This window comes from Anabrus simplex, chromosome 1, assembly GCF_040414725.1.
Source record: "Anabrus simplex isolate iqAnaSimp1 chromosome 1, ASM4041472v1, whole genome shotgun sequence".
Classification (NCBI taxonomy): domain Eukaryota; kingdom Metazoa; phylum Arthropoda; class Insecta; order Orthoptera; family Tettigoniidae; genus Anabrus; species Anabrus simplex.
Window position 1 is genome coordinate 1,541,920,625 of NC_090265.1, and position 23,854 is coordinate 1,541,944,478.

A 23,854-nucleotide genomic window follows, 5' to 3' on the forward strand; every position below is an offset into this window, starting at 1 on the left:
CGTATAGTGGTGATCACCCCCACAACGGTTGCACCTCACTGGGAGCCCACACCTCTCCTGCCAGTGGCCCCACCTCAAACAGTGGAAACAATGCAAGAGCTGTTGAGGTGGACGTTTCGATCTTACCTGATTGCCGCTACCTGCTGAGGTCCTCTCCTGATTGGCTCCTCGGTCGGCTGCTGTCCTGGGTTGTGGCTGGGCGGCCCTGTCCTGGTGGGCCGGTGTCTTCTTCTTCCTCCTCCTGGTCCGAGGGCGGCATCATCTTCCCGGGGATCTCTTCTTGGCAGGGGAAGAGGCCTCTTCCTGGTGGCCCTCCTCCCGGCCTGGTGATCCCGGGGTAGTGGGTGGCTTTGTTGCGTCGCCGTCTTCTTCCTCCTCCTGGCTGGCGGCGGTGGCGTCGGTTGGTGCTAACACTCTACTGCGTTCCCTGTCCTGTGGGGTGCACATCGATGTCTGCAGCTCAACAGACACACTGGCAGGCTGGGCCTGGACAGCAGCCTCTGAACGCCAGGGGGCGTCCTCCTCCGCTGCTGTGCCGCCGTCCTTCGTCACGGGCGCTTTCCTGGATTGCGCCCGGGTGACAGGCCCTTCCTGGTAGGCCTGGGTCTGTGTCCACTTCGCCTTGACAGGTGGTCAACGTTCCTGGTTGGCGGCCTTGTTGGTCTGCGTGTACTTGGTGAAGTACAGTGGTCCAACAGGGGTCGCGGCACCGTCATCCTCGATCCTCGGCTCCGTCTGGGTGGCTGCATCCTCCGGGCTGCCCGTGACATCCAGCTTCTCCCTGAGTCCTGGTAGCTGCACAACCTGGTAATGCTGGGACATCAGTTCCTGGTAGACGTTGAGGCGGATTGCGTCCTTAGGGTAGATCATGACTGCCCAGCCCGGGATCAGCTCGCCGATGAGTTGTGTGATCTCCTCCCCAAGGAAATCCGCGTCCGCTGTGAGGAGATCGATTAATCTTATCGTCCCCTGGTATAAGTGCGCCCCCCAATGGTTGTACACCATCAGCGTCGGGAGTCTAACATAGGGGTGGGGCACCAATCTCATCCTGGCTTGGAGCTCCTCCGTGGCTGCCTTGTAGTCATAGCCGGCCGGTCTCAGTGGGACGGATAGCTTCTCCATCCTGCTCCTCCTGAAAAAGAAATTCTGAAAGAGAAACAGAAAGCGAGCACTGAAAAGTGCTCAGCCCTGACAAATGCTCTTTCGAAATTGTACTAACAAGTACAGCTGCCGGAGTAGCACTTAGAAAGTACAGATCGCCTGGCGAGGAGAGAGACAGCAGAGCGAAAGGCACATACGTCCTTCCGTTTCAACAGTCAAGCTCATTCTCATCATACCATTGAGGCCACTGCATAGGCTACTTGGAGCCACCGGCAGTGCCAATGGACTACGAGTGACTTTGTCTCATTACAAAAAATTGATGCCTGCCTGGCCATCAGATGATATAGATGTTGATTCCCATAAAGAACCTGAAATATTTGTCCCGAATGGGTAAATTTATAATACCAATATAGTTGGTTCGTTATTGGACATTATAAATTTTTCAGCTTACTCATTCCTGGTTGCCAGCGTTTTGCCCCAGTGTGCTAAGTTAGACTATTAGTTTATTAGACACAAACTATTCATAAATTTGTATTAGCATCACATTTTGAAACATTTTTGCGAGAATTGGAATAATAGAGACTGAATGATAACTGCTACATTTTCTTGTACACTGGAACTATCCTAGAATTTTTTAGTTGCTCTGGAAAGTAACCAATTTGAAGACATCCATTCATGATCTTTGTCAAGGTATAGAGATAGAACTAATGACCAATTTTAAAATGTTGTTGGTAAAGCCATAGTGATCTTTGCTGTTTGAAGGTTTCATATTCTTAACAACATTTTCCACTTCTCCACAGTTAACCATTCTCCATTTAAAATGTAAGTTACATGGGGTCAATGTGAAATTTAAGCTTGCCAGCTTTTCAGTAGCCATACTACTTGGTTGTTGAAATTTAGAGGTCTTCGACTGAATGAATGAAGTAATTATTAAAATAATTTGGGTAATTTATAACGACAGGTTTTGTATTAGAAGATGTGACACCCTTAATTACTGACCAAGCTATTTTACACAAATTCTTAGAATTACCTATAAAATCAATATTTTTAGAAATTTTAGCTTGTATAAGTGCACTTCATATTTGTTCGTTATGCAATCACATGCCTTTATGGTACTTATCATATTCTGGATATTACATAGTGAATAGAATATCATAACTTAATCTCTTTTTTTTTAACTTCATGGTCAGCAGTATACTATTTTACCTAATGTTTAGTTTTCTGATCGTCAGTAGATTTCTTAGTCCATATAAGGGGGCAATAATAGTTAAACGCTTCAATAATGATATTGAAAAACATATTACAACATTCTAGAGTAGAATATTGTTCTTTAGCCCAGTTTTCTAAAAACACATACACTAAATAACTCTTAAATAACTCAATATTCTGTTTGTTATTTTTCTAATATTGATTAAAACCAGTGAGTTGGTATTTTGCTTTGTTTTACCAGGTTGAAGTAACTTTTATTATAAGGTTCAAGTAAATTAAACATTACCCCAGCATGATCAGATAGACAAGGATTAATAATTCTTACTTAAGAGCACTGAGGGCTAAAAGCAGTGAAAATACTATCTAAGTAGGACTGGCCATGTCCTGATTCATTGCCAGTTTGATATAGTCCATAACATTTAAAAAGATTACAAACCATGCAACTTTCTCTTTAAGAAAATCTGAAATGCACTTTTTTAGGCCTAGACTTAAATATCTTATTATTAAGTAATGCTTCCATATTTTCAAGGAAGATATTTATACTGCCAGAAGGGGAATGGTAAAAGCCTATCAGGACTATGTTGACTTCAGCAAGCAAAATAGATAGAACAGAAAACTGAGATACATCAGTTTCATATACGGGTAGATCTCATTATACGCGATAGTTACGTTCTGCGGATTTGCCGCGCAAACCGATTTTGCGGACATCGAGAGTCATTTTATATGTAAAATATAGGGTTTGGTTTCCATTTACTCACATATTAAGTTTAAAATAGCAGTGATTCTTAGTATTTTTTTTTTTTTACAAAAAATAACCATTATCATGTTTTTGTAACGCATTTTAATACAAAATTTGTACACTTAAAAATTTAACATTGAAAAAACACACAATAATAAACTAAACTCTGCATACAAGCTCTTGGCCTTAGCTTGAATAGCAGCTCCAGAAAGAGGCATGTGATGCTCAAACCAATCCATTCTTTCCATCGCTTCCGAGCGAGATTTGGTCACTCTAGTCACACATAAGTTAGTAGAGATTGAGCAGCTTTTCGAATTGATTCCACATTGTCACGAGTACTTTTCACAGTGGATTCACTAAGTCCCAAAGCATGCTGAATGTCAACAATACGTTCACCTTTCTCATAGCGACCCAAAACTTCTAACTTTGTTTCTAATGAATACGACTTTAGTAAACCCTTCTTTCCTTCCGACAGCCACTCTGACTTTCCCTTTATCCAGCATTTTAAATACGAAACCTGTCAAATGCAACTTCACAGCTCTACTGGAACTGACGATTCACATCTCAAGAAACAAGACAAAAGATGCGCGTAGAGGTTCGGCACGTATGTCTGTACCCGCCTTAAGGCATTGCAGCTTCCACATACTGTTAACGGATGGCAGCACTAGACTTGAAACCAAAATCGCGTATATGCGAAATCACGGATAACGAATCCGCGTATAACGGGGTTTGCCTGTACCAGATCACAGGATACATATACAGCACACCCTCCAGCCTGATTGATTTAACAAAATATGTTGGCTAGTATAAAACCATTAAGATGAATAAATTTGATCTTTCTCTTATCCAACCAAAGTTCATTAATACACAGTACTGTATAGCAAAATTATAATCCCTTAGGAATCCATTTAGTTTTGTAGTACGCGAACCTTTTCGTGAGCCCTGAGCTCCATAGTGCTGAATGGGAACTAGGGCTCAAGAAAAGGTTTTATTTCTTAAGCTACAGATATATAGATGAAAAATGCTTAAACTTACAGTTGTTTCACTGTGTTTAAATTTGTTTCCCATACTTTTACTGGATTCCTCACAGTTAGTTTTGTTTAAGTAGTAGTAGTAGTAGTAGTAGTAGTTTAAGTTATGTTATCTGTATCATCATGAACTATATTATTATCCTGAGGAATATCTACTGGTGCACTTAACCTATGAGTTGTCTCAGAATAGGTGGTTGTGTTTGTCTTCACTTGTCCACCAGTCTGCTGAAATGTGATAATCCCCTTCTATTGAAATGCAGGCTATCTCTTCCAATATCACCATCTTCTATCCATGAAGTACTATTAATAAATAGCAAGTCCATCCCCACACAAGGCACAAATTTAAAAAAAAAAAAAATCAAAATCCCTTTATTTGCAAATGAGGTGTCTACCTCGGTGGCAAATGGTACACTAAAATACATTATTGTCAAGCACTAAATATTAAATTAACAAGAGAATAAAATTTTCCTATAATACAATATTATATAATTTACGCTAACAATTTTTTCTATTAAACACACAGCTCATCCTTAATAAATTTACATTGTTACAAAATTCTACTTATAATATCTCCTGTACTACTTACAAATATAGTCAACTGATATACAGTATGTGGAATTACTTCAAATGATACTGTACAACTGGTATAAGATTAAAATTTACATTGCATTTATTTACTTTTTCTTTTTTTTACCCATTCTGGAACCTAAGTAGCATAACGACCTGCTGCGTCTTAACCAGAGCCCCTTTTACCACCACTTTTCAGAGTTCCAGAAGGGCCTTCACAGCTACCGTAGCAGTCCCAGGGCCCTCGAAGTCCCCATTGTACTTCACCCCTACAGGCAGTCCCCTACTTTGACTGTCAAACTCCTTAGACCAGGGGATGGAATGAATTTATTCACACACATTTTTTATTTACATTGACCTGCACTGGTCGAATGCCCTCTAACATTTCATTTATTTTCTCTGTTGCTGTTTATTCTCTTTTTGAATATCTGTACAGATTTTGGAAAAGGATCAAACACTACCCCTGGTAATCGCACTAATGTATCTGTAGTCTATATCATGTCTATATATCACTCCACTTTACACACTTTTGACCCTACAAGCTGTTTCATGTCTTCCATTATGAGTGATTGTGTTGGAGAGCTGTTAATATTATTTGTATCCATATGAATAACTATAATATTCAGTTCTTCTTTTACATCACCAACTTTTTGAGTAATTTGACTAACCTGGGTCCCTGCATAACAGTACACAATTTAATTCTTCATATTCCTACACACATACCTGACCAATGAGTCTTCAAGTACAACAGCTTAAGTTTTATGCTTAACCTCCTCTGGTTTACTCTGTTTGTTAGAAATCTCTCCCGTACATTCAACTATATATTATCTTCTTCCAAATTCGCAAGACTTTCAAATTGATTTGCTTTTTCTATGGGCAATTGGGGCTGCTTTCACTTTTGGTACTTCATGAAATATCTGGTATTCTTCTTCACCCTTCATAGCAAGCTCCGACTTGATTTGGCATAGTATCGATGTGCTCGCCAGACACTTACTTGAAGGTCCCTTGTCCATCATGTTTTTGCTTCTTAGACTGCACAATTATCCCATTCTCATTATTTTTCTGGACATTGCAGGCATAACACATGTCCATTCATATCACTAACTTGCCTCTGTTTACACTTCACACACTTAAGTTCACCACAATTTTCTCCAGCTACTACTACACAGCCAACTTCACGGTCCGCCATCTTGTCAGGTATACTGTGGAGTGACGACAGAAGTGTTTGATAGTAGATGGATGGTATGTCCAACCAAGGAATAATTGAGTCTGTAATGCTAACAGAAGAATAAAATCAAAGACATTGATTCATCATTATGAGAAAACGGTAAAAGTATACATTTTTGTATAGGCTATATAGACTGAGTAAGTGTTGGAATGGAAAAATCATATCTAGTAATGCAATGGTATTTAATTTTTAATAATACTGTATCTATAAGTAAATTCTCTCAGCTTCAGCTTCTTTCTTTCTTTCTTTCTTACTTTCTTTCTTTCTTTCTTTCTTTCTTTCTTTCCCTCTCTCTCTTTTTTAAAACTTTGAATTAAACATTTTGTTTCTCAGGTTGGATGAAACTCTGAAGTTGCCATTCCGTCAGATTGTAGCCATTGCGGAGTTTGACTACAATCCTGCTGAGGCCAACCAGCTAACATTACGTAAGGGATGCCAGGTTATTGTTCTCAGCAAGGAAGGAGATTTAAAGGGCTGGTGGAAGGGCAAGATTCAAGATAAGGTAAGGATGAAATTGTTCATTCGTAGTATGAAGATGATCTTTGTCTTTTATGCCTAAATCCTATATTTTGTTTAAGCCATTTCACTGAAAATGCTAAATACTTTGCCTCCATTATGATTCTCCATCACAGTCTCTGTTTAAAATTTTGTAGTCATAAAATGCTTGCTGAAATTGGAGGAAGGATGTAAAGCTTAGAAATAGGAATTAGAATCGAAGGGAAGAGAAGTTAGGGGAAATTTTGAAGAGAGTATTGTACAAGGTCTAACTGAAGAAGTAGAAATGTAATAGATGTGAAGTCCTCGGTCCTGAGAGACTAGATACGTAGAGCTGCAGACGAAAAGATGGGAATAAAGATAAGCCCTATCAGAAACCACAGAAGTTACTAGAACAGAACAAGAACAGAATTTATTGTCATTAACCTCTTAACCAGAGAGTTTCCAGTGAGAAACAAACATTCCTAGCGGGAATATATTTTGACTGGAAACGAGTTAACTGGTCACGCCCATTATAATGATGTGGATGACGAGTTATCACGTCACGCCCATTATGCTTCCGCAAATGACAAAGTAACTTGCCCCGCTCATTATGTGGTTCTGCGAATGACAAAGGAACTCGGTCCACCCATTACACGTGCATGCCTTCACGGAAGACGAGTTATCTAGTCTCCTGTTTTGACATAAATATGTCTTATGGCTGGTTGTCTGAAAATTTGCATGTCGGAAGTTAGCGTCACAAAAATGTGTGACGGAAGTGCATCCCTTGCAGACTGTGATGTAAAGTGTGGATCAATGGTCATACAGTGTTACCTAGCAACCGTGCAGGCTATGTCTTATGGCTGGTGGCCATCTAAAATTAGAAGCTGATGATGGATGGCCATGACTGAGAGACATATTTATGATTATTTGATTTTCGCAAAGGGAAAAGTGGTTTCTTTTGATCTGCATTTGTTTTAATTCTAACTACAATTCAGTATTTGATTCGACTTCTTGCAACTACATTATGAGATTACGTCTGACACTAAGTAACAACCAATAAAATGATTCTACTGTTGTAATGAAGTACATTATTGTTACACCACATGAATTTGTCTTATAACATGATAGCCAGAAAAAAGCAGTGAAAAATAAAATTGAAGGACTGTACTGTACATGATGTTACAAAAAAAATTGTAAGACAATAATTTTCAAAATCATTTTTCTTCAACAAGTTGCTACTTGCAGTGATACGCCTTGAAACATGGAGCTACACAAAGTCCAACCTTGCAATCTGGGCACCAATACAGACTTTCTTTCCTAACACCTTTATCACAACACACTTTGCACCTCCTTGTCACAGTCTGGGTAATGCCTCTCTATAAATCGTGTTCATGCAGATTTCATTGATGGCCTTCCTAGTTATGGGCTTCTCATTCCATTGGCTGCTTTTCAAGATTCGCTTGAACTATCTGTTCGCCCAGCTCAGTCATAAAGTGCAACCTGTCTTTCGTTCCTCCATTATTCTTATACAGCTGAAAAGCATTGAAACAAACAATGTCCAGCAGATGCATGAAGAGTTTGAAGTAGTAATCTTTCTCGTGCAATAGGATATGCTTCCATTTGTCCAACACTCTTATCTATTCCACCATATCCTTATTGTAGTCCACTGCTAGCTTGGGTTTTCATTCCACTCTGTTCCCTTTCTCAACGTCTATGAAGGTCTCATCGTGAATCGTACTAATCATAGTAACTTCCCTCTTATCTCTCTCTTTTCCTTATATCTGGCAGTGTACCCCAAGACGATTTATATGCATCGTTCCCACCATACCAGTGTCCATACTACATAAAGTTTCAGGTAACTGGACACTGGATTATCAGTTATCTAGATACACTATGTTTAGTAGTTCATGTGACAGTTCCAGGACTACTCTACTTGTTATAGGAGTATTGGGATACAAGTTCCCAAAGTCTGTATCCTTCCCAGTGTATATAATAAATAGACCTGGGATTTTAAGGCAAATGCCTATTTCGCTCCTTACAAAATAACATGATTTTTAAAAAATATGTTGACATTTCATGATAAATCCCTTAAATAGAGTTTTATACTGCCCTAAAATGCCTATTTGGACCTTTAGAGCCTATTTTACTATTTTAGTGCCTAAAAATGCCTATTTTCTACATTTAAAATAAAATTCAACTTCTTTAATTTTTACAATCACACACTGGACATCCGTGGAATGAGCAGAACAGCAGAGGGTGGGTTTTTCACAGAAATGTGCTCTTGCCAGACAACTGTCACCAAAGGAATGCTGAGTGAAGGGTGGAGGTGGAGGTGGAGGATTAGCTCAGAAGAACAACGAGCAGGTAGTAAAGGATGTACTGTGTCGAGTGACGGGGTGAGGGGGAGGACTATCTAGGAAGAACAAGGAGCAGGTAGTAAGAAGGGACATACTGTGTCAAGTTGCCAGTGAAAGAACATCTGTTTAAGTGAATATAGTTCATCATGCCTAAAACGAAATCATCTAAGAGTGCGCTTATACAACAATGGCTTGTACAATTTCCAGGGATGACTTTTGATGGCAAGATTATTTTCTGCCAGTACTGCAATAAACAGGTATATGGATATATCTTAAATTTCATATTAATCTAAAACTAAGGTTTTGATATTGGCTCCTCTAATTAATTGTAGGGACCTAGTCCAGGCGACCTGGGTTCGATTTCCAGTACCGGCAGTAATTTAGAAGTCTATGAGGTCTGAAACGCTGTTGACCCAGCATTGTGAGGACAATTGAGGAGCTACAGTGGGCAGGAGTCACGGAGGCAAGGCAATATGGCTGAGGGATATACACCAAGCAGCACATCCCATCAGCATCTACATTAAATAAAAACTACTTAGATATGTGTTACAATGAGGTCATTTTGTCAGTCAGGGAGGACATTGGGGAGTCTTGCATATTGTTGTGTGTGGACGAAACCACCGACTCTGTGGGCAGGTACATTGCTAACCTTATAGTAGGAAAACTGGAACCCAATCTGGCATCTACTGCTCACCTTCTTTGCTCCAAACAGCTTGAGAAAGTCAATAGTCAAAGCACTGCATACTTCTTCAACAAGGGGTTGCAATTGTTGTATCCTGGGAGTGTTGATGATTCTAAAGACCTGCTCCTTGTCTCCGATGCTGCTTCCTACATGATTGCCACTGCACGTCTCCTCAAAACTTTCTATCCTTCTTTAATTCATGTTACTTGCACGGCCCATGCCTTGCATAGACTCGCAGAAACAGTTAGGGCCGAGTTTCCTGCAGTAAATACTCTCATTTCAACAATGAAGAAAGTGTTCTGTAAGGCTCCATCAAGAATAGCCATCTTTCGAGAGAAACGCGCCTTCCATGTACTTCCATCACAGCCAATCATCACCCGTTGGGGTTCCTGGATGGAAGCTCTCCCTGTATTATGCAGAACATCTTGAGGAAATCATGACTGTGACAGACAATTTGCCTTTAACGGACAACATCTGCATGTGTGTTGTCTGTCAAAGAGCTGTTAAATGATTGTTCCAGTGTTCAGAGAGACATTGCGTATATTCAGGCAAATGTTTCATTTCTTCCAGTCATCATTACAAAAATGGAGGAAAAAGGAAACAGTCTCAAACAGCAATTTTCTGTAATTGAGGAAGCTGAGAATAACATACAAAGTGCTAGGGGCAAGGTAGGGGATAAAATAAGAGACAAGTAGTCTAATGTACTGCAGAAGAACCCAGGTTATTCAGTGCTGAAAAGGGTACATCAGGTAATGGATGGGGAAAAGGTAGACTTACTAAGTGAAATTGAATTGAAAAATATAGGTAAATTTTCCTGTGCCCCTCTAACATCTGTGAGTGTGGAGCACTCTTTTTCTGCTTTCAGAATGATTGTAATAGACAAAAGACACAGCCTGACTGTGGAAAATTTGGAGAAGATTATGGTTATATACTGTAAAGCAAACTATGAATGAAAGTACAGTAGGAATGTTCCTCACAAATAATAAACACATACTCCATTCACGTTTACACCATTATCGGATGCCTACAGTGCTGTAATTGTGTACAGTGATTTTAGTATTAAGGTATTAGATCAGTACTGATAATGATATATATCATATAATCCATAACTTTTTTGATATGACTTTTTTATATTGTTTTTGATAAATGTCTTTTTTATTCTGTCTTAATTTTGCAGTTATTTCGGTTAAGAATAGGGATACCACGTTTGTTAAAGTAAAAAAGGATCATGTTACAGTTTAAGTGTATATTGTAATATTTTAAAGTCTATTTCCTGCCTATCCACACATTTTTAAAACATATTTTAAGTGCCTATTTTCTCTTTTAAAAGCCTACTTACTTGTTTTAAAAGCCTATTTTAAGCACCTAAAACTAATTTTTATAGAGCTTAAAATCCCAGGTCTAATAATAAAATTTCAAATGTACCCTGAACCACTCTCACAAAGAACAAATAATTTGAAACCAAGGCAACTCCTTTTCGATGGTATGAATTGCTTCCACTGCAGCCCTCCTTTCTACAGCATTAGCGATCTACAGCATTAGCGATTCTTCCACAGAAATGTTTTCCTGTGGTGTGTACAATTCTTGGCACTTCTTGCAAATTGGATTCAAAACAGGCAAGATTTTGAACAACTTCCCACTCATATTGGCATTGTAAGTCTTGCTGTCAACAGAATGACAAAATTTCAACAGTAATGAAAACCATTTCTCACTCATCACTTCGTTGAAGATTGGTGTCGAGATGGAATCCCGGTGACTAAAGTACAGTTCGTAAGTAGGCTTCTTTCCTTGAAAAATGAGATGGATAGGAATAACTTTATCTCTCGTGTGGTAGTTAGAGTCCAATTCCGAGCTCGTGACCGAGGTTTTGGTACCGTGTACACTTTGAAAAACTGTTCTGTTTATTTATTTGTCTGCTCACATATTAGCTTGATTAGATCCTCCTCTATAATCTGGCTAAAATAGTACAGTGGGCTCGCTTTGTTAGAACTACTTACATCAATATTTTACTGTCTGATACAAACATAAAAGGAGCACGAGGATTACCTTGGCTATGCCAGTGCGAAGTAGCTGCATCACTTGTTGTAGACAAGCTAGTATCTTCTCCCTCTTTTTCATTTTCATGAGCTGGTTCAGCACGATTGCTTGTCTGAAATTCCCTGTATGCACCTGATTGCTTTCCTTTGCCACATAAAGACATCCTGAGCCCCGTGGAATTCCCCCATATTGTTCCATACTGTATATGTGAATGAAAGAAAGCATAATAAGCAGATATTATTTGAGGTTTGCTGACACATTTCTTCAATTTTTGCAATAAAAATATCAGTACAATTTACAATACAAAAAGTTTAAAATCTTTGTTGAAAAATTCTACGTTCATCCTCAATGAAGACGAAATTCAAAAGATGATAAAATATGAACTCCAGGTTGCCTACAGCTAGAGCGTTGCCCAAAATCCACAAAGTGGGAGTACCTGTTAGACCTGTAATTAACTGCAAAAACAGTCCATCATATAAAATCTCAAAATTTATACACAGACTTCTTTCTAACAACTATGTTACACTATAAGTCAATAATAAGAAATTTGGTAGATTTTTGTAAAAGTCTAGAAGGTTTCAAGCTTATGCCCCGTCATTACTTATGTTCATTTAACATAACTAATATGTACACAAATATCCTGGTCAGTAAAACAATAGATATTATTAGAACGAATTTAACCAGTCAAGGTCCTGTAGGGAAGTTAGGGATTGAACAATTCATGAAAATTCTAGAGTTCTTCACAAACAACTATTTTATGTTCAACAACACCATTTATAATCAAGAGGGATTACCGATGGGAGCTCCTAGCTCGGGTATGTTAGCCAATATTTATTTAGACCATCTAGAACACCACAAAATAATAGGACAGATTCCAGGTTTGGATTTTTGGACACGTTTCGTGGATGATACCTTTGTAATAATAGATAAGCTTTGTAACAATAGTAACAATATCTTACAGTTTTTAAATTCATTAGATGAAAGAATAAAATTCACACCTCAAAACAAGAAGGACAATGCTTTGAATTTCTTGTATGTAACCGTTAAGAGGGAACCAGGCAAGTTCTCCTATAAAGTATACAGAAAGGATACGTTTACTCCAGTGACCATTAAAAATTATTCTTTACATCCTGGGAGTCATAAGAGGGCTGCCTATTTCAGGATGGTTTATCGAGCCTTCAATTTACCTTATCTCATACAGAAAGAGAAAAAGAATTACGATACATAAAGAAGATAGTCATTATGAATGGGTTCAGTGTTAATACCATCAATAAAATTAAAGTAAAGTAAAGTAAAAAGAAAGAACAACATAAGATTAACACCAGAGAATCCCAAGAGTTCAAAATACGCAAATTTTACTTTTCTAAACCCAGGGATTTTTTAAATCACAAAACTATTTAAGAAACACGACTATCAAGTCTCATTTTTGACTAAGAACAATAATGGTCATATATTTCATAACCATAATATTGTAAATTACAATAAAGAGGATTTCTTAGATTCAGGAACCTATAAACTTAAGTGTGATCAATGCTTCGTCATGTACGTGGGGCAAACAGGTAGGAGTTTTCAAACTAAATATCTCGAACATGTCAGTGCCAACAGACACAGCAAGTATTCTGCAATGTGTCCATATGGGAGATACTGGTCATCAATGTACTGACATAAATAAAGACTTGACCATTTTAAAGAAAGTGAGCAAAGAGAACCTGATGAGCAATTACGAAAATATTTATATAGGTTTGGAACAGTGTATTAATGCAAACCAAAATTTAAATGACGTACAAGAGATCAAAAATCTGTTATATGAACAGATACCATCGCTTCTATCATCACGAAGAATTAATAATTTGAAGTCACCTCCTCTAATTCAAACTTCCTCCCTCCCGCTTCCACTATAGGCTGAACTATTTCCCCTTCCCCCACTAATAGCACTGGTCACCCCCCGCCCCTTCTGCCACTAGCCAAGTTCCGCCGGGCGAAAGAAAATACAACTCTAACACACCCAGTAGTTTGGCGAGAAGCAAGTCAGTAAACCAGCTATAGGGAGTTTCATCCAATTTGAGGGTAAGCTTTTACATCATACATTCGTGACGAAATCTCTTTTCTTAGAAATCTGAGGGAGGGCTTTAAACCTGATTTTTATATCTCTTTCTTTCCAGACCTTGTCTTTTTTTAAAGGAATATTTCTTAAGATTTAAGCCACGAATATGGTGGCCATGCAGCGCTGATCTTTGCCATACGACAGGCGATCACATAAAGCTCAGATTTCTTCTACCAGAATAGCTCAATTTGAAAATATTCCTTACAAGTTAAAGTTTTTAAATGTTCTGATGTGGATTTGTACCAATCCCCTTTCTGAGGCCAGAATTTCAATCTCCCCAGTCAACACACTGAAACTACCAGATTCCAACAATGCTTGCAACATTTTCAAGTAAGGTCGTTCATATTTAACACTGCAGAGAGATTGTTTGCAAGAAGTGTTAAACTACCTCATTAAATATGTGTATTTTTGTTCTCCAGTGTTTTCTCAACAGTTCATACAGGAACTTCCATTTTAAATACAGACGGCAACAATGGACATTGTATTCTGCATGAGATGTTATGGCAGGCATGTCGCATTTCAAGTTATATTTCAATTTTAATATTGAAGACAACAAAAGATTTTGCAAGAAGTGAGGTCACTTTGTGTAAATAATGTAGATAAATTTATATATCTTTTGCGTTTCTTAAATAATCCCTGAAAAGGCATTGTGTTTTTCCACTTGTTTCAGTTTCTGATGAGTTTTTGTAATCACCACATGATTTTATGACTGATGAAGTCTCAAATAGAGACAAAATGCTCCTAATATGTAATATGTTTTTTAATTAAATAGTTTTTCACTTGTAAAGTGATGTGTATTAATTGGGTGGGCCAAAACCTAACATTATTTCTTAGTTATAAAAATATCACTCGGGACAGTTTCTTACATAGTTGTATATGAACATTTCAGCTCAGTTTTGAGTCTAAATGGAATCCTAACATTTTCACTGACTTGTTGCTGTCCTCCCTAGTCATATCACTTAGTGCAATTTAAGACCAATTTTTTCCCCCTTGACCATATCAGTGACTCCTGAAACCTCTCCCTGTTTTGATTAACTACATTTTCTAATTTTTTATCTGCTGTTATGAGAATAATGGTCATCTGCATAGAGTACAGACTTGCCTGATAAGTTTCCAGGAAATTCATTAATATATACAGTAGAAGTCCATTATAACGAGAAATCATAACTGTGAAAATTTTACTCGTTATAGCGGACTGTCGTTATATCCGATTTCTTGTAAAAGTCGGGAAAACCCCCATACTCATTAAATTCAGTATGAAATGGCAATCAGTTTGTTCAAAATTTGGGTTTTCGCAGATAATATCCACACTGCGGCTTACTTGTTTATTGTTTTTCGAAATCCGATACTATGTGAGTGTGTGATTAATTGCATTCTGAAGAAATAAATATTACGGTATTTCTGCGAATCCAAGACGACCCCCTACCCCCACTTTTTCCTTCAAAAAATTTTAATCAGGCTTAAAAAGTGCTTTGTAAAATCATATGAATGTCTTTCTAATACAGTACGCACTTTTAGACTGTAGACGCCGAACATTGGCTTTAGTTATGCCGTATTTTTGCGGCTGTAAAATTATTCTTTATTTCAGCGGGTTTAATAACCATTAACTTAAAACTGGCATCATAATATCAAAGAGAACTCGTTGAAAATTTGCCGGCAATACACATTCCACGCGTCTCTACAATACGACGACGATCCATCAGGAAAATATTCTTGCTTACTATAAAACTCTTACTTTCACTCAGCGTCAGATATAACTGGCTGCCGCTACACGCACGTCTTGCTTGCCAGATTCGACCAACTTCAGTGGCTAGCGATGTATAGGTCTTAATCGCGGACTTTGAAAGTCAACGAGCGAGTTTATTGCGCCGCGGTATGGCAATTCCGCCCATGCGGGCCACTGAATGCATTTTTGTGCAGTACGCATTTTCAAGCTATCTTTGTATTCACGGTAACGCTGAATATTGGCTTCAGTTACACCTATGCCGTATTTTCTTGCGGCTGCACAATTATTATACATTTCCGAGTGTTTAATAGCCATTAACTTAGAATTGGCATCATAACATCGACGAGAACCCGTTGAATATTTGCCTGCAATACCTGTACCACGATTTTTACAATACGACGATCCATCACGAAAATATTCCTGCTGTCTATTTTACTAAGCGTCAAAGGTAAGCAGACGCGTTATAACTCTGCTACTGTGTACCTGTGGCCTTTCTAAGAATTCGAAGGCTCGAATGTTTTGATGCTATTCTGCAGATTTGAGAAACGTATTTGTGGAGGATAATAGAATTTCATTCTCTCTTCACTATTTCCCGAGATCCTAAGGCTCTATAAGATGGGTATGCTTAGCCGCCATTTTGGTTCATACAAGCGCAATGGGTCATGTGATCAAACTCTAGTTTCTCCTACGAGCGCTAGCTTCGTCTCATTGAACGTATTGCTTTAATCACCGCGTGCAGGGACAGAATAGTGCTATATTTCTGTAGATATTTTTTACATAATGGTGGGTTGTTCTGCTCCTCATTGTAGTAATGTCTCTACTGCGGGATACAGGCTGTTTAGATTCCCTTCTGGTCTGCATTATACCTTCACTGCCTCTGCTACACCTTCTACTTCAACTGCTGACTTAAACCTGCATCCTGCTCCCACTGACATTACTACACCCCGTAATTCAGTCACATTGATCATTCAATATTCAGTTCTGCCCCCAAAGTCCAGCAACAGGAGTTCAAAATCCAAACACCACAGTTACAATATTTGTCAAAACTAACTTCATATGACAGAAATAATTTGTTTAACGTTGGTGGTAGCACAACAAATACATTTTTGTAAACCAAGATCTGTGGTAGGCCTATATGCAGACAGGTTTTAAGACTATAAGCTTTCTGACTCAAGCTCTGAAATAATCAGTTCTTTATTAAATTGGGGTGATCTAAAGAAACCAAACTGTGAAGGTAATTTGTAACTGTGAGGCCTTCTATAGGGACTATAAGAAATATATAACGCAAAATGGTGCAAATGTTGTAACGGAGAAAATTTTGAGTGATGAACATAACGGTATATGTTCTTCAACATGCTGTAATTTAAAAGAATGTGTGACACTCCTTCAAAATTCGATCCTATATTGTTGTTGACATCAACAAAATGTACGGAAATGACGTAAAATGTATGGAACTGCTTCGGAAAAGAAGAGAAAAATGTAAGCAAGGAATGGAATGTGATTGTTTTGTAAATACTGTAACAAAAGGAAACGGTAAATTTGTAAAATATACTTAAATATATATTTTTTAATGTGCTGCCTGAGCAAGTTCACCAATGTTGCAACCCTTTGAAGTTTAATAAGGTGAGTCGTGTTGAGAAATCATACTACTACTCCCCAAAGCAGAGGAATCTCTGTAAAAATAAAAAAGTACTGTTAACTTTGCCAAAATCAAACATTTTCAATATTCTCCACAGCTCGTGGGTCACTCTCCTTACATGTCACTGGTAACTGATTATCAGTGCAATACTTCAGGCTGGGAGAGAAGATTCAGCTATAGAAGTATTACTGTATTCCTATTTTCTTTCCGAATGTAATTTATAATAACATAATATTTGTTTCATGAATGTTCAGTTGAACAAACTAAAATCATCTGTTCATTACAACTGCATTAGCTGATGAGGTTCATAACACTCACCAAAACCAAGCTTGATAGCTGCAGTCGCTTAAGTGCGGCCAGTATCCGGTATTCGGGAGATAGTGAGTTCGAACCCCTCTGTCGGCAGCCCTGAAGATGGTTTTCCGCTGCCTTCCATTTTCACACCAAGCAAATGCTGGGGCTGTGCCTTAAGGCCACGGCTGCTTGCTTACCACTCCCAGCCCTTCGCTGTCCAATCGTCGCCATAAGACCTATCTGTGTCGGTGCGACGTAAAGCAAGTTGTAAAAACACCCCTCGCCAAAAATTAAGTTTATTTTGTACATGGAATGTTTTTAAAATACTGGTAAATAAGAAAAGTGAATAAATTTTAGAAGAATGAAACTTAAAGAATCCCAGTTACATTACTTTGGTGTGTTCATCTTCGCAGATCACATTTCAGAGTTATTTTTGTTCGAAGAATATTATTATTATTTCGACATCATTGAAAATAGCGCTGAATCAGTTTTACACAACTGTGAAATACCGACTGAGATCATATGGTATCAAAATATTCTATCGCAATTTATACATCTTCGACACTGACCGATTACCACGTCAAATTCCACGATTTAAGAATGACAGTAATCTATATCAATACCACGGTGTCTCATTTCATTAGACGGTACCGCGACCCATAGCTTACGAACAACCTATCTACTTAATAATACAATAATTAAAAAAACTATTTATTAGCAAGCTATTTTTTCTAATATTTCTCCAGTGAGAGTACATGCCTATTTTGTTGGTTTATTAAAAGGCAAATTATCAACGACCTTGCTTTTACAATCACCGTCTCGAGTAAAAATTACACAATAATGTACGAAATATATTAATATTTATGTTGAGTAACCGTTTGAGTAATTCTGAAAAAGATTATTTATACAGTATGTTAGTTTAGCATCATTTTCTAGCGCCAAAAACAGTAAAAAAGAGAGATATATAAGGCTGGGGCGGTCAACTGCCTTACCAACGTAGTGCAGGAATGAACCATAATGGCGGGCGAGCATACCTAGTCTTTACAGAGCCCTAGAGATCCAGTGACGTTACACATAGGCTCTGTACGACAGGTCGCCGCGGCTAGCGATGTAGGCCTATGAAAAAGAGGCGGTCATTTATTGTCAACGAGTTTTGTGTGCGCGGGCGCGGGGGTGAAAAGAAACAGCCTGGTTATTGCGGTAGTTGCCAGTGGTGTTCATTACTATCAGACCACGAATGCAAAACGACCCTTGATTTTTCACATGAGATTCTGAAGAAAAAACGTCGTCTTGGATTCGGAGAAAAAAGGTATCACTCCAGAGGCCTCTGTGGCAAACATTTCAGTTTTTTCCTACAAACGGCATCACCTAACCTAACCGTATATGTACCACGAAAACCTATTTGAAACGCATATAGAGAAATGATAACCTCCTCGCTAAAAATTAACATGGGAATAGCTTTCCGAAATTTAACTAGATGCGAGAAAATATAAACTATCCTCTGAAATCTGTGATGTAGGTACCGGTACCCTGCCATATCTTGAGGTGTATCACTTTCTTACTTAATTTCAGTATACTGTATACCTCCATTAAAATTAAGAGATCGTTTACTTCAGCCTTTATTTTTAACGAGTAACAACTGCTATCGGCCACGTTATTTACGCATTTATTACGAAAAAGTGCCATCCTCTTTCATTTGGATTTCGAATTTTCTCTTGAGAACAGCAGTCAACGGGTATTACTAATCGACTCCAATGCCGCCTTCGAATGTTGACGAGAGAGCTCGCAAATGCACATAGCGCGAAAACTATACCGTACCGAAGATAATCGCTCGTATTTTGTGGCAAACGTTTCAGTTTTGTTATTCAAGTAAGTACTGTCACATATCCTAACTTCTCTGTACTATATGTATGTATGAAAACATACTTCAAGCGGAAGTAGAAAAATTATAACCTTCTTGCTATAAATTTACATGATAATAGCCTTTCCGTAATTTAACGCACGCGAGAAAATATAAACTAACCTCGTAATTAATGACGCACTCTGCCATATCTTGAGGTGTAGGCCTATCCCATTCTTACCTAATTGCGGTATTTAACATTAAAATTAAGCGATCGTTTATTCAGCGTTTATCTTTAACAAATTAACAACAGTTATTGGACACGTTATTTACGCATTAATTTCATTTTCCTTGCGTAAGAGCAGTCGATGGGTATTACTAATTGACTCCGACATTGCCTTCGAATGTCGACGAGAGAGCTTGCTGGTGAGCATAGCGAGAAAACAATACGATATCGAAGATGATCGTTCGCATGCAGTATAATGACTGGGTGCATGAATATCGGCAACGGAAAAAATTGAGCGCGCATAATCGCTCGTAATAACGGATGCGTCAGTGATAGGGTTCTCGCTGTAACCGAAGAATAAAACACAGTTTAATATAGGAATTTTGAAGGGACGGACAAAAGTTACCGCTATAGCGGGGTTCTCGTTATATGCCGTACTCGCTATAGCGGGCTTCTACGGTATATACAAAAAAAAAGGAATGGCCCATCTACTGACTGTTGGACTACTCCTGTTGTTACTTGGAGTAACTCCGAGTGGTGACTGTCAACCATTACCATTTTTGGCTTCTATTTGTGAGGAGAAATTTAATTCATAATTGTTCAAGACCTTTAACACCAAAATGCTTACATATAGAAATTGGTATCTCATGTGATACTGTATCAAAAGCTATACTAAGATCAATAAATGTGGCACCAGTAATTGTGTAGGACTCCAAATTATTTATTATTTCTGAGATTACACATTCTATGGCTTTAGTGGTTGATTTTCCTGCCCTGAAACAAAAACAGTGGCAATGAAAGTTAGCAGGACAAATACACCTTATAACCTCACCTTTGAGGGAGAGAAGATAGAATGTGTGAATACCTTTAAATATCTTGGGGGGGAAGTACAATATCAAATTATGGAAATGCCAAGAACAAAGTGTTGAACAGGGTGCAAAAAGAATCCAACTTGTTCCATAAAGTACGGAACATAGTATGGGACAAGGAAGTTCCTCAAAGGGCTAAACAGACCATGTTTAAGACTTATCTCCTGTCCATCATGGCATATAGTCTGGAGAGTTGCACCATACTTAAAAGAAAAGTAAGTCAACTGCAAGCTTGTGAAATGAGGTTCCTTAGATCAGTTGTACAGAAAACAAGCAAGGACAGAATTAGGAATGATCAGATACGAAGAGGCCTGCAGATCAGCCTGTCCATGGAAGAAAGGCTGAGTGTTGCAAGGTTGAAGTGGCTAGGACACATATAGTGGATGCAGGCAACTCGAACTCCAAAGAAGTATTTTGAAAAGATCGTTCCGGGACGAAGACCAATTCGACACCCTAGAAATGGGTTGTTAGACCAGATAAGAGAAGACCTAAAGGAGAGAGGAGAAACATGGGATGCCCTAGAGAGAGGAGAATCATACCAAGACTGTACTAAATGGAGGTACCGGTACATCATTCTAAACCATCCCACCCGGCTCGCTGGAAGGAATTCTTGATGAGGATGATGATGATTATTCATGTAAGTTTACCGGTATTTAACAGAACCTGTCTGACATGGAAACTGAAGGAAACTTTACGACAATAACGAAAAAATTATTCAAATTTCCTTTCTAACCCTTTTCAGTACATGTGTATTGTAGGAATATGGAAAGACTGAAACTTGAAGCAGGAAATTCAGGGGCCTCCTTCAACCCTTATCTAATTTTGTCACCATGTGAGTGTAACCTTAATGAGTTGTTGACTAACGGAACTCAGGAATTTGGGATGGTGGATACACTACCTGCTTAACAACGCAATGCAGGTTTCCTCAAAAAGTCACAGATTTAGTGTGATTACAGTTAGAAATGGTGGAACTTTATGCTGTAGTTACAGTGTAATTTTAAATGTGATGGAAGGAATGAAACATGTGAGAAAACTAATTGTCTGTTAAGTGGATCGTAGCAGTTTAAGATTGGAAAAATGCAAGTCTACGACATTCTTAAGAAAAAGGTGGAATTAAATGAAGAATGGTTACAGGGAAATGGGGCAGTAAAACGAAAGCTGAGAGTAGTTAGGAATGAGGAAATAAACAAAATTGTTTGGGAATGGTTTGTTAGTGCAAGAGGAAGGAATTTCGCCCGTATCAGGGAGAATGCTACAACACCATTCACCAGGCGAGTTGGCCGTGCAGTTAGGGGCATGCAGCTGTGAGCTTGCATCCAGGAGATAGTGGGTTCGAACCCCACTGTCGACAGCCCTAAAGATGGTTCTCCGTGTTTTCCCATTTTCACACCAGGCAAATGCTGGGGCTGTACCTTAATTAAGGCAATGGCCGCTTCCTTCCCATTCCTAGGCCTTTCCTATCCCATCACCGCCATAAGACCTATCTGTGTCGTTGTGACGTAAAGCAACTAAGAAAAAAAAAACACCATTCAAGAGAAGTTGCAGAAGAGATTGGAAAGGAAGTTTTTCCAATGGGTGGTTGGAAAATTTTAAAAGACGCCATCAAATATTGTGGAAGGAGGTCTGCGGAGAGGTTGGAAATGTCGCTGTGGAAACATTGGCAGATTGAGCTTCAGAAATTGGCTCTCTAATAAATTAAAGGCTATGGACCCCTGGATAGCTAATGGTGATGAAACTGGACTGTTTTCTGAACACTACCTAGCAAAACATTATCTCTGAAAGGGAAAAGATGTACACGAGGGAAATTTTCCAAAGAGAGATTGACAGCTTTTTTATGTTTTTTCTGGGAAACTTGAAAAGCCATTCATTATAGAAAAAGCAACAAAACACAGATGCTTCAAAAACATTTGTTGTTGATAGGAGATCCAATAAGATGGCATGGATGATGTCACACTTAAAGGAAGAATGGTTAGTGTCATTCAACTAGAAAATGAAGCAACAAAACAAACGCCATTGTATTTCTCGATAATGCTACATGCCATCCAGCAATAAAGCTTTCTAACAATGAGCTTGCACGATTCACTCCAAATATTTCTAGTGTAACTTAGCCAATGGACCAGGGTGTCATTAATTGTTTTAAGATTAACTACAGAAAACTAATAATGGCATCATTGCTTGCGAACATGGAATCAGTGGTCTCTGCCACCGAACTGAGTAAGTCTGTCTCTGTGCTCAATGGTGTAATTTGGATCCCAGAAGCAGTGAGAGAAATGTCACCAAATATGGTTCATTCAATGCTTTCTCAAAGCCAAGATTGTTTCACACCCTGACAAAGGAACATAATAAACGAAAATACCCATGTGCTACAACAAACTCTCGAGCAGTGTAATTATGGTGACGTCAGTACATAAGATTACATGGCCATTGGTCTAGAAATTGAAACAGAGGTGGCATTAGAAAACATTGAAGAGTTCGAAACCCAGCACCTCCAAGAAAAGAAAACAGAACTTGATGGTGATGATGACGAGAATGAAGACGATGAAGAAGATAGTTTATGTAACCTGAAGTCCTACCGACATGTCCTGTCAGCTGTTAAGGACATTCAGTCTAGTGAAAAATGACAATACTAAGAAGAAAATATAGAGGTTCCAACTTTTCAATACACTATTATTAAGTGAAAAGGTTGAACCTCTATATTTTCTTCTTAGTGATTCTCAGTTCAGTACGGAACAATTATGAAGTTTTTAACTTTAAATAAGTGAAAAATGATGCAGAATTATTCAACATTATTTGCCATGCCCGCATTTTAATTGAGGTGCAGCCAGAAGTAGGTGTGTCCAGTGTGCAGTTCTGGATTACTGGAAGAAGTAAATGACTACTGTACAGTATTACTATTGGTTTTATTTCTATAAAACATGTAACGTCCATTAAGTAAGTGTGTGTACTGTACTACTGTGCACTGTGAGGAATTTCTAAGCAAGAACAGATCTGTGTTAGTGCTGATGAACCAGTATATACTGTACCGTATAACTGTGCAATTAGTGTCATTATTATACTGTATCTACGTCCTCATAAAATCATATTAATCTGCTGCTGGATTATTTAATGGAGGGATGTACGATTTTTATTTAATTTTTTTAACCACCTTTATGAACAGGAATCCTGCATACTGCGAGGAAAAATTTCTGGTCGCTTGGATTTCTGCTGAGGACAGGTTTTACTCTACTATCACTTAAATAAGGAAGTTGAGGGAAGTGTACCAACTAAACGGGGATATCCTGTTGTCACACTGCCTTAAGATGATGATAATAATAATAATAATAATAATAATAATAATAATAATAATAATAATTCATATATAGAGAAGAGAGTATGAGCAATTTGAAGAACAACATGGTTTCTGATGCAACAGAGGGATAATTGATCTTATCACTAAGTTTTATACTCATCCTATTTTAGAACTATATTGACCTATGCTTCAGCAGCCTGGAGCCTGACTAAGCAAAACCAAAGTAAGATTCAAGGAGCCAAAACGAGGTTTTTGAGGAGCATACCAAGGAAAACCTGATGTGATAGAATACAAATTGAGGATATAAGTAGAAGAGTGATAATTTGTAAACTTCAAGAAGAGATTGAGATAACGAAACTGAAATGGTTTGGACGCATCATGAGAATGTCAGGGGAGAGAATTCCAAAGAGAACATTCATGTTTACAGATACTGCGAAGA

The 23,854-nt window shown here is 38.3% G+C and overlaps 1 protein-coding gene across 3 annotated transcripts in view; it reads left to right on the forward strand.

The window, feature by feature from the left end:
- Vav (Vav guanine nucleotide exchange factor) overlaps window positions 1-23,854 on the forward strand; it is a 632,485-nt gene that overhangs the window by 480,067 nt on the left and 128,564 nt on the right. For all 3 annotated transcript variants that reach the window (XR_010858641.2, XM_067138057.2, XM_067138058.2), the window contains exon 16: window positions 6,209-6,377. Coding sequence is in view for 2 of the 3 variants with exons in the window: in XM_067138057.2 (XP_066994158.1) it covers window positions 6,209-6,377 (169 nt within the window). In the remaining variant the exon portion in view is untranslated. The remainder of the gene's footprint in view (window positions 1-6,208; window positions 6,378-23,854) is intronic.